Source organism: Thalassophryne amazonica, chromosome 10 (genome assembly GCF_902500255.1).
Source record: "Thalassophryne amazonica chromosome 10, fThaAma1.1, whole genome shotgun sequence".
NCBI classification, from domain to species: Eukaryota; Metazoa; Chordata; class Actinopteri; order Batrachoidiformes; family Batrachoididae; genus Thalassophryne; species Thalassophryne amazonica.
The window spans coordinates 54,753,176-54,765,867 of record NC_047112.1 but is presented as its reverse complement, the minus strand read 5'-3'; the positions used below and the strand labels follow the sequence as shown (position 1 = coordinate 54,765,867).

Below are 12,692 nucleotides of genomic sequence, written 5' to 3'. Positions count from 1 at the left end.
AAACATCCACTCGAAAGCACCGCAGACTGTCTTGAAAGTTTTGGAGAAGGTCAAATATGCTGATGGTTGGGGAAGTCATAAAATGGTTTCTCTGCAAAAGAAACAAAATAGTAGGCAGCAGTTTAGCTGAGTCTGGTCTGTGCAGCTGCTAAATACTTCAAGATAAGATGTTATGTACAAAACGTGCGTCAGCCGACACAAATACAGGCAAAATATTTGCATAGTGCAAACAGGAGGCTCCATCCGTATCCATATTCAGCATTGAGCATACATGAGGCCTGAATGTAGCTGTTTGAATAATGTTTAGTACAACATTGAATGATGTTCTCCTTTCAATATTCACTATCTTAAACTAGTATATATATGCTTTTAATATGTACACACAAATGCAAATGTGACACCGTGTACATCTTGTGTTAGTCCAACTTTGCTGGCATGCCCTGACAATGAACCAAATGCATCTCCAAGGGCTAGTGCAAAGACATACAAGAGTTTTTTGGTTACAGTAACAATATCGGTAGTGAAGGATTTAAGTATGTCTACAATTGTGTCACCAAACCATCTCATAGCAGTAAATATAACACCACTAGCGAGAGGTTGCCAACAACACCATCAATATATTCTGCGATAATTCTCAATGATAATTCACCCGGAAGCTATTCCTTGATGAACAAAATTTAAAATTCTTCATTCAAATGATAGGTACACAGCCAAGTACTTGAACAGAGATGTGTAAGTGCAAACATTTGAAGAGTATCAGCAGCGGGCTCAGAAGTAGTATGTAATATAAGTGTAATAGTAATTGCAATGTACATTTGTATAGATTTACAGGTTTTCTCGAATTAATTAATCATTTTACTTTTATGCAAATGGTTTATAAATGTCATTCATAATAAATTAATGCTCCTTCTTTGACAGCTCTCCCCAAGCCCCCGGGTACCCCTGTGGTAACTGAAACTACCGCCACCAGTGTGACCATCACATGGGATTCAGGCAATCCAGACCCTGTCACTTATTACATCATCCAGTATCGGGCCAAGTCTCCAGACAGCAAGTATGAGACCATGGATGACATCACTACTACCCGTTATAGCATTGGTGGCCTCTACCCCAATACAGAATATGAAATCCGCGTCTCAGCTGTCAACACAATTGGCCAGGGTCCACCCAGTGAGCCAGTAGAAACCAGGACTGGGGAACAAGCACCAGCAAGCCCACCAAGGAACATCCATGCTCAGATCATATCTAACAACACTATGATGGTGCGCTGGGAAGAGCCAGAGGAGCCCAATGGGCAGATCAAGGGTTATAGGGTGTATTACACCATGGATGACTCCCAACCCATGAGTCTTTGGCAGATTCATAATGTCCAGGACAGCATCATCACTACCATCCAGAGTCTGGTTCCTCAAGAGACCTACACCATCAAAGTCCTCGCATTCACCTCAGTAGGTGATGGACCTTTCTCAGAGCCCATCCATGTCAAAGTTCTGAAAGGAGGTGAGGATACACTGAGGAATCATTTTTGCCTAATTGATCAAACTGATGTTGAAACTGCAGTTAATAAAGGGCTATGGATAAAGGAATTAAAAATATAAAATACTGACGGAGGAAAAACATGCATATCATTAGGCCCCACCCACAAGACATACACACGAGTACTCCTAAAGCACACTACTTAAGTATATAATCTCAACCAGAAAACCTGTGCTTGAGTCTTTGAATGTTTTGGATGTTCATGACAAATGGTGGGGGGGGGCTTAAGGCTTGGTTAAGGTTCGTGTGAGGGTAGAGTTCATGTTAGGCTAGTTGCAGATCATCACACATATCATGTGTTTGGGAGAAGTTTATTTAGGTGAGTTGTACTGATGCCCGTTTGTCACTGTTGCATTTCTTGTGTCTTAGATAATTAGATGATGTTCATTTAGTCTATTCAACCCAAGGAGCCTTGTGTGTATCCTTAGCATGGTGGCTAAAGACACACATCTGTATCTGTAGCCTAGGGTTAATATGGTTGAAGGGCTTGTTGTACTGAGTGCTACTCATTGTCACTGGCAAGGCTGCAACAAACGATTATTTGCATCATCGATGAATCTGATGGGGTTTCAACACGATTAATCGGATTAGCGGGGAATTTTTTAAAAATGTGCCAGGGAAACAATTTTCTCTCCTTCCATCACTTTATTTAACAACAGAACATTATTTGAAAACTTAAAATACTGGAAATATAAATATAAAATAATAAAGAACAAAAATAATTATTTCAAATGACATTGCTTTATCAAAGTGCTGAGTTGCCATAAAACAACATTGAAACATATAAATGTTATAAAATATATGGTGAAAAAAGAGGTATATTTGTTGCTGCAAATGAGCAGTTAGCATAACCAGTTAACCATAAAACCTAAATCAAAAACTGTAGCCTGACTCATTATATGTGCAACATTCTCTGTATAACTTGTAAACTTTGTGGTCATTCACAATGACACATGTGACTTGTCTCTTTCTCTAAAATTGTATTGTAGCATTATTAGTTATTATTACTATTATTGTTGTTGTTATTATTATTAATATATAAATACAAATAAATTAAAAATATTATAATTTGTAATACATTTAACTCTTTTACGACAACAAACACTGAGCTATTAATTATTATACAGAAAACAAATGCACAAACATGCTGAAATGCCAGCAGCTTAATGCTAACTTTTAACATTGAAAATGCCATAAACATGCTAACATGTTAGCATTGGCGTTAGTATAAAATACATCTATCAACTGTTTCAGAAGACCATAACAGGTCAGTTTAACATAAAAAAGATAAATATTCCTCACAGACATATGCTCTTTAGGGTTTTAGTGGAGAAAAATTAAGATAAAGCTAAATAAAACAAATCAATGAAGCAGCAGCTCAAAGCACTCCTTCATTGGTTTAAGATTCAAAGCAAAGCTCGGTTGATTATGTGGAAGAAACGAAACATTTGCAGTAAAACAAAGTTATTTAGCAACTAATCAATGACTAGATTAGTTGACAACTATTTTAATAATTAATTTTAATCGATTTACTCCATTAGTTGTTTCAGCTGTAGTCACTGGTGAGCATAGCTAAAAAAAAAAGGTTTGATAACCGCTAATCTGCAAACTGAAATGTTAGCTGTGATAATGCTACACCAATAAACCATTACCAAAAATTGACTGAAGCTACCGTTAACCACACGACCTTTTATTATATGAATACAGCTTTGGTTTTTCTCACTCTCTCTCTTTAAAACCCTGAAAAACAGACCCTGAGAGTGTAAATTGTAATATAAATCTTTTCCTCAGAAGATGTCTGAGCAGAAGCACTGAAATGCCTTTTTGTCAACTGATTATGCTCTCCATGACATGCCGATTTCTATTTTTGGATTCGTATATAAACTGCAACATGAACAAATGTAGGCTTGCAGGGTTTACAAAAAGTCTTTGACCATTAAACCTGATTCAAAGAAATGTAAGCAAATTGCAGTTCGTGGAACTAATTTTAGCTGAAGCTAGTTGGTGTGCTAATGGTTTTCAAAGATAGCCGAAATGCTAATCCACAAAAAACTACCTGTTAGCAGATTAGCGGAACTGAGTCCACCTGTGCTCATTGTACATTTACTGCTTTTGATCTTGCTTTGTAGCATACAAGAAATTACTTGGATACTTTAATCCACATTTTAAAAACTTTCCAAATGCAACTGAGAATTCCAATTTTCAAGATTTCATTTTATTTTCCAAGAACTTGTCTCACAACTGAGTCTTCTGCTGTATCTTCCAGTTCCTGGTCAACCATCCAAATTCCAGGTTGGTGCCGTGTCTGACACCAGCATGGAACTGACCTGGGAACCCGCTTATGACAAAGAAGGAATTATAAGTTATGAGCTTCGCATCACAGAAGGCAGTTTCGGCTCTCAGGTAAGAATGTTGACATTTTTAGGCCTCTACCCTTTTTTGCAGTTTGAGGTCTGCTACAACCCCAATTCCAATGAAGTTGGGACATTGTATAAAATGTAAATATAAACAGAATACAATGATTTGCAAATAATTTTCAACCTATATTCAACTGAATACACCACAAAGACAAGATATTTAATGTTCAAACTGATAAACTTTATTGTTTTTGTGCAAATATTTGCTCATTTTGAAATGGATGCCTGCAACATGTTTCAAAAAAGTTGGGACGTGGCAACAGAAGACTGGGAAAGTTCATGAATGCTCAGAGAATACCTAATTGGAAACAGGTGAGTGAGACTGGGTATAAAAGGAACATCCCCAAAAGGCTCAGCCATTCACAAGCAAAGATGGGGCGAGCATCACCAGTTTGTGAACAGCTGCATGAAAAAATAGTCCAACTGCTTAATGAGTGTTGTTAGAAGGAAAGGTGATGTAACAGGTTTTTTGAAACTTTTTGCAGGCATCCATTTCAAAATGAGCAAATATTTGCACAAAAACAATAAGGGTTTATCAGTTTGAACATTAAATATCTTGTCTTTGTGGTGTATTCAATTGAATATAGGTTGAAAATTATTTGCAAATCATTGTATTCTGTTTTTATTTACATTTTACACAATGTCCCAACTTCACTGGAATTGGGATTGTACATATCTTTAATCAAACATATTTTCATTGTAAAAGTGTAATTATTTTAAACCAGACTTGAAGCTATTTTTTTTTCTTGCTACAGAAACAGATGAAGAAAACATTTGGGCCCACATCTTCGTATGTTGTGGAAGGTCTTCGTCCAAACACAGACTACCACTTTTCCTTGGCAGCCGTGTCTCATAAAGGCATCGGGGCCTTCACCAATGACATATCCCAGAAGACCTTGCAAGCCAGTATGTAACTCGTTATTCAAGCTTCTGTCCTGTTTTTTCTGGGGATGGGCTGACAAAGGGATCTCCACAGTGAAGCGGTTGAGTGATGCTTTTGTGGATTTAATTCTTTAGTAAATTGTGATGAGTTGATGTGAAATTTGTGCCTGGCTGGAGCTTTAAACATGTTTTCTTCCGAGGTCAACTACATCATCCACTTTGGACCATGAGTGTTTTTTTTTTTTCTTTTTCCTGACACATTCACGTTTAGAGCTGATTCAGAAATGCTTAACACTCCAACTGACTCACTCACAGTAACTGCGTTGTTTTGTTTTATTTATTTATTTATTTATTTTTGCCTTAACTATCTGCCGACCTGTACTGTGATGTTCGCATATATAAACTGTATGTTCTGTAGCGGGGTCAAATTATTGTGCCAGTGATTGAAGCTATGTTTTTAGATGGAGCATTTCCACTGTTTTATTGAGGAATGAGCTAATGTCTTGTTTTTTATGCCAAATATCTCATAAGCTGACAAACATTGGCAAAAAAAAAAAAAAAAAAAAACAATCAAAAAGAACTTTGCCATTTTTAGTAGTTTTATTTCCCTTGTATTCATGTTTGCATTTTCTGTGTCAGTAATTAGTGCACTTCCCATGTGACAGAGACACAAAAAATGTCTGTTCTCCAAGATGGCCAAGGCTCTCTTATGACCTTTATTCATATATGGGGTTAAACTTAACTTGACTTAAACTTTGGTTTAATGACATAAGGACAGTACAATCAACCCACCCCCAAAGGAAGAAATAGTTTTTTTCCAGGGGAAAAAATAGGTCCAGTGTAGCCAACGCTGCAGGAATTATGTTTCATGGCAGGTAAATGAATGAATTATTTAAACTGGCTGGATTGTTAGAGTTTGCAATGCTGGTGATGTTTTTGGCCTTTTTCTCACCATTTGAACCAGATACTTCAGCCAGACCCTTCAAAAAAAATCTTTGGGTAAATATTTGGTAGTATGGCTGCGTCCGTCTCACTCTGAGCATAATTGATCCGAGATGATGTCAGAAGTGAGAATAATTAGTACTTGGCTCAGAAACTGAAAATATATGAGATATATTTATATATTTTCTATTTTTATTTATATATGAGAAACATGTATATAAACACACAAACGAAGCGGTTTTGGAGAGACCAGCCACTGACGTCACGGTGCAGCTCTACTCTGATTGGCTGTCGCCTCCGCCACTCAAAAACAAACCAAACAGACTGAAACAGAAAGTGACTTTTTAACCTCTTAAAATAGGTCAAGGTTAGACATCTTTGAACTTGTCTAAGGTCTGTGTCCCAAGAATGCTCCCTGTGAATGTGAAAACTCTGACAGTAATAGGACTGGACTTATGCTGAGCACAGACAGACGGGCGCAAAGCCTTCATAATACGCGATGGCCATATTTGATGGGCTCGGGTAAAAAGCATTGGGGGTACATGCACATTATAGAGAAAATCTCAAACAAAGACAGATTATTTGTCAGAATATCTTTTTAAAATCTGACCACACTGTCAGATTCACACACACCCCCACCCCACCCCCCAAACCGGAGAATGTTTATGTGGACATAAGAAATCCTTGGTGGGAGAACACACTTCTTTTAACACATTTTCTGTTTCTACTAGTGCAACTTGTTGGCTGCTTGCCCCACCTCTGAGCTGTGGGGTTTTGGGGACAACCACTTCACGGTTGTTTTTGTAGCTGCTGGACAGCAGTGCCACAGAGTTCACAGTCACTGAGGAGAGCTCCAGTTGCATGCAACACTCACTCCTGTGGGGTGGGGTTTGGGGGTGCCATTGCTGTTGAGAACACTGCATCACTGCACCGTTGATCTTTCATCCGTCCAAGCATGAAAACACTTCATGTATACATCCAAACCCATCTGTGTCTTGGCGTCTCTCGAGCCTATGTACACATCCTCATTTGTATATGTGTGATTGTTGAGCCTCTTGTTTGTTTTTTGTTTGTTTTTGTCTTTCTTAACTAATATAAATTGCATGTTGATTGGACTGAATGCACACGCCTCTCCTTTCACCCTGGTTCCCGATCAGTTTCTCAGTCATTTGTTCCCCGGCACAAAGGCTCTCCTTGGAATGGCTTGGCATCACCTTGGTTACTTATGCCCACCTTTTATGTTGAATCTCTTGAAAATGTGTGGACGTAGAGCTTTAATTTATATTTCATTTCAGAGTTATCCGAAAGCGTGTCTGTTTGACGTCACTCCAGGTGGTAGCTTGCTATTATTTGAGTCTGTGTTGGATTCTTGCACAAACTCATGTCTAAAAGCAATTTCAGCACAGCAGGCAGAGCAGCATATACTGGTGAGAAATTAAACTGGTGTTTTTATTTTTGTGGGGTTTTTCTCATGTCTGTGCTTAATATGTGGGATTAATTCTTTCTAAATGTAGACAGAGCAGATATAAAGGATAGCTACTGGTTTGTGATGGAATTTGTTAGAACGGCATAGATGAGTACAGTTTCATGTTCAGGGAGTACATCAGACATTTTGGTGGCTTTAGGAAATTAATTTAAATAATTTATTTTGCAGGTGTAATCTTTTTATCAAATGTTGTGTTACACAAGACGTGAGTTCTCGTTTCTTTGGCTGAATTGCCAAGTGTACTTTTGGTCATCATCCTAACGCTTATGGCCATCTTGATCTCTCCTCTCCATTTCAGTTCCATGGTTTATCTTAAGGTCTGTTTCCACCGTTGGGACTCCACCTACTTCCCAGATACTGCAAACATGACATTTGCAGGAATGGCCATGTAATTGGCCTTCTAAGCAGTTGCGTCTCCATTGTAGTGAAGACCTACTGAGCTCATGCAGCCATGCATGCAGGGACTTAATAATTTAGCTACCTTACATTTATTTATTTTTTAATTCTTCCTCAAGGAATTGAATCCTTGCTGGTCCTCAGCTGTTGAGAAGAAAGCCAACAGCGCCTGTATCTTCTTCCATCTGTTCATTTCTGTTTTGGTTCTTCTTGCTCTTGCACCCATTTCACAAATCTGACTTGGCGCTTGTTGCTGGTTGTCGGCTGCTCTTGGTTGAGCTACCAACCAATCAGCGTCAAGCCCTGCCCATTTATTTTTCAGGGCCACTCCCTTCAGCAGAGGTGTCGGACCTCCTAAAATGCCCTATGAGTTCCTGTGGTGAACACAGGATTTTAGACCTCTTGTTTTGGTCTCTCTTAGCCACTGTGGGGTTTTACTTTTCTTTTTCTTTTTTTTTCCATCTTTCTATGGTGTGCACCTCAAGTAGGTGTGAAATAAAGCTGCTGGTTTCTCACCAGTGAGGTCAGAAAAATCTGAGTAAGCCAAACAAAGAAAAACATTTCCTACAACATAATCACAAACTTGATCTTGGATTCCTTCAGGTAAGTGGAAATTTTTGGTATTGGGATCCAGTCTGCCACAACCCAGTATTTAGACCTGTCAGGGACATTCTTGGATTCATCCAATCAGCCAGTGGCGTTATGGCTGGTTTTCCAAATATACAAGCAAAGTATTTAAAGACAGAATGAACAGCCATCATGCAAGACACCGTTAAATATTAAACTGACATTACTGTCGTTTGGCTCCTCATACAGGTCAGGAATAGCTGCTTCTTCTGGCGTCTGAGCCAGTAAAGAGCTTTTTGGGATGTAGGATTTTTTAGTTGCCTTCTCAGTGCACAGTAACTTCATGACTTAAAACTTTAATGGCACTATCTTACACTTGGCAAAACAAAACAACAACACACGATAAGGCAATGGTCACTGTGTATGGAGCTGCGGTGATTTTTTTTTTTTTTTTTTTTTTTTTACACCTGGCATCCACATTCTTTAAATAGCAAGTGTATCTGTATCCATCTGCACACCCATGATTGTGTTCGCCTTAAAGTACGATGTGGTCAGGTACAGTGTATTGCTATCATGAGGTAACAGAAAGTGGTTGTATAAAACCCTGGTCTGCAGTCATCAGTGACAATCTCATGTAATCCGATATAAAATGGTCAGTCAGAATTGTGACTACATGTGAATTTTGACTGCAAATTTAAAAAAATCAGGTCCAGTTTCTTTAATTTTGAAATCGAGACAGAAACCGGTGCCAGAAGTCAGCAAGGGGACCCCCCCAACTCTGATATACGTATGTTCTAAGCCCTGTTGGTGTTGGTGCTTATCTCTGAATTCCATAGCATTAAATGGATGAGTCTATGACTCTCCATGGAGGGAATGATAATCTGAAACAGGTTACTTCCCCAGCCAAAACCGATACCCCTTTATACCTTAGATTGCACAAATTGCTGCTGCACCTGTCTGATAAAGTTAATGACAGGTGACACTCAAATTTGGTTTATTTCTTATTTTGACCAAAGTGTACACATGAATGGTTAATTGATTAAATGTAACAGCTTTGCACCCTGCACCTTACTTTGTGCACAGTGAGAAGTGGAGTTGGGCATGCCCTAATTGCACGTGTGCTTTAGACTGGGCGGTATAGATTGTCAAGGTTGAACCCTACTATGTGTTTCAGCCAAACACCAGCAAAACATATTGCGTAGATAAAGAACACATAACTGAAAAGTAAATGCAGAACTCTACAAAAACATAGTCAGCAAATACGACAGCGGTATTATATCTGAACATGAATAATAGTCTAGAGATGGATTAGTTGGAGCACAATACTCAACAGCAACATGAAATACATAAAATCTGTTGTGACAAAAATAAACACCCAAGAGGTAAAAACACATTAAATTGTGCTTATGTCAGTTGCACACTGGAAAACTGCATTACAGTACCACAGGTGTATGCAGTTTTAATGCTTTTTAAATGTGAAATTTTGGCATCCTTATTATCATGCACTTCCCTCGGCCCTCCAGAACCCGATGCATTGTCCGGCAGACTGAAGCCCTTTGCCACTAAGTACAAAGAAAGACAAATGATTTCCCTGTTTGCTTAATTGTTTATTGTGTGTGGTACAAAATGTTTGCAAATGGTTGAAGTTTGTTCTAAGTGTATGCAGCACTACCAGGGGCCATTGTCATGGGGACGACTCTGTCATGACCTTTGAATGGTCGCACCAAAAAACTAATAATGTTAACAGAAAATTAGCCCTCTCTTGCTATATTATCACTGATGGCAAATCATGTGAATTTGAACATCTGTGCTCCATAACTATTTCTTTGCGGGCTCTTGGTCCTTATTAGCACCAGGTATAATGACAGTGTATGACAGCTATATGATTAGGTATGACAGCAGTGGCCCTCATTCAGAAGCAAGGCCTCATGGATATGCTGCAGTCGTCAGACCGGGTTGAGAAACCATTTCTGTGAGCTCTTACAGATGTGGCAGGACTGGGTCCACAGAGAGCTGGGGGCGCTTCCAGTATTTCTCCAGCCCTTACCAAGGCATGGTAACGAGACCTGAGATGGACCCTGGGAGTGGGTGGTAGGGGGACTGCAGAGCTCCACTTTGGCAGATACGAATCCCATTTCATAGCGTCAGAATTAATTTCATGCTTTGCGATGAGCTATGAGCCTGGCAAGCTTTGTTACACATTTAGATTATACCTCGAACATGTCAGTAACCAGTCAAATGCCATCTCTCAAATTAAAGCGACAGATTCTAAATCCTGTGTATTTAGCAAAACAAGCAGTTTAGCTTGTCACTTACTGTAATTGCAGGAGGTTTTACATATATTGAAATATCTGCGCGTGCCCCGGCACTGCCATGTGGCATTTTTTTTATTTGGGGGGGTAATTCCTTAATCATCTACAAATGCGAACATCCTGTCATTTGATGCTTATTATGAACATACACAAGTCCAAGGTATCTGGTGTTGGAAGAAATCACAGCAATCTGTCTCATCTTCAGACAACAGCCATTATTGGTCTTTTTTAGTTAAATTGATAGCATAAATGTGGGTAATTTGCATTTATCCGCAGAGGTTGACAAGCTAAAAGCAGTTTCAAACTGAAGGTTGTCACATTGTTTTGGAACATCACCAGCACTTAACATCGCAGAATTTCTTCCCTGAGCTCCCAAGTCATATCACATCAGATGTAAAAGGAAAAATGGAGACATGACTATTTGTCAAGCAGCATTCAGAAACTTTCATGGGAGCATCAAAAGAGCCGCAAGTGAAGCATTAGCTGAATTCCTTCTCTTTTGTTGTTGTATAGTTGGAGTATCTATAATCCGACCACTGGCCTTCATGTGATATATATTAAAACTGTGCCCTGGCAAGTCTTATGCTGTTATCTGGCATGAGACCGCCTGCGTGCTGTGATACCCTGGCCCCTGTCAGATTCCCAACCCCCTTTCAGCATCACAAAGATCGAAAACTGAGCAATCATTCTTGATGTGGAGAGTTTGCAAATACAATACAAGTGGAAAGAAAGAAGCCGAGAGGCTCAAAAAACAGTAAGACCTTAAGTAAATAAGCCCATTGGACACAGAGAAGGGCTTGGTAACTGAAGCTGAGGTCCTGTCCTATTTTGTTCGTTGCTGGAACATTTTGTCTTCACAGGGAGGAGGCTTTTCTGATAGTCAAAACTCTTCTTTTAATATTTTTAAAGCCATTTGTTCCAAAAGTGAGAGTGCAGGGAGAACAGTAGCGTTAAACTTTTATGGAATCAGCAATACGTATAAGTTTCCCATCCTGCTTCCTCTGATTCCTTTGTCTTGGCGTTCTCAAAATGGCAATAATTACATGCATAGGCACTGAGCAGTGGTGGGCACAGGTTCACCTAATCAGCTAACAGCCAGTTCATAAAGCGAATACTTTTGTTGGTACGTTAGCTTTTCAGCTAACTTTGAAAATTGTTTGCTGACCAATTAGCTTCCACTAAATTTAACTTTACATCACCTAACTTTTTTTTATAAAGTGTAATGGTCAGAAAACCTTGATCTACCCCTAAAATCATGCATTTGTTCTTGTTGACGCTTAAACACTAATCCAGTATGCAAAATTGACAAATCATGAAGGCAACAAGCATCACCCCATGGAACTGGCAGGAGCTCAACCCAGAATAAGTGCTCTAGTTAGATTATTAAAATTATTTCATGTGTGTCTTTAATTCTGAATAATCTAGTTCATAATATCTGTACTGTGAATAAACCATTTATTGATCATCCTGCTCTTGGCATGTTAAATGTTTTTGTTTCCTTGACATCATTTTAATATTTCAAATATTTAGGTCTATTTTTCTGGGTTTTAGAGCTAATACACCACCCAAAGCTAAATTCACACGTTAAAAGTTAGCAGTTAGTAGCTCTCTAAATGTTAGCTCAATGTTTTAGTGGTTTGTCGATTTAGCGTTATCACTGTTAAAAGCTTGAGTTAGCGGCTTAGCGGTCAATAGCTACGCCCAGCACTGACACTGAGCTATAAAATGGGATTTACTTGAACAAATTGTGAGACAAGGGAAGATTTTTTTCCCCTAAATAAACAAGAGCAGAATGTTTGGAATCTATTGTTTTCCCCCAACTGCTGCTCCTTTTGCACTCTTGTGGACTCTCCTGCCCAAAAAATGAGTATTAAGCAGCCCTGGCAACAGCACTGGGTCAACACTCTCCCTCTTTTTAGCAAAAATTTAAAAAAAAAAAACAAAATCAGAAAGGGGCCCAAAACTGATCTCATAGTTCACCATTCAGTGTAATTCAGATATTGCGAATTGGGGCTGAATTTATACCCAGCATGCTGTATGAGAGAGAAAGTGTTCTGGCCCGCTGACTACAGAGTGCGCACACGCTGTGGTCAGATGCTGGTGGTAAGAAAGTCTTTAAAAGTTAGTATTTGTGGGAGCCAGGTACGTATGATG

General features: G+C 39.0%; 1 protein-coding gene across 1 annotated transcript in view; it reads left to right on the top strand.

The window, feature by feature from the left end:
• Positions 1–12,692, top strand: part of ptprsa (protein tyrosine phosphatase receptor type Sa) — a 515,480-nt gene that overhangs the window by 336,603 nt on the left and 166,185 nt on the right. Inside the window, 3 exon segments of the mRNA XM_034180027.1 lie at positions 919–1,500; positions 3,803–3,939; positions 4,709–4,859. Coding sequence (XP_034035918.1) covers positions 919–1,500; positions 3,803–3,939; positions 4,709–4,859 — 870 coding nt within the window.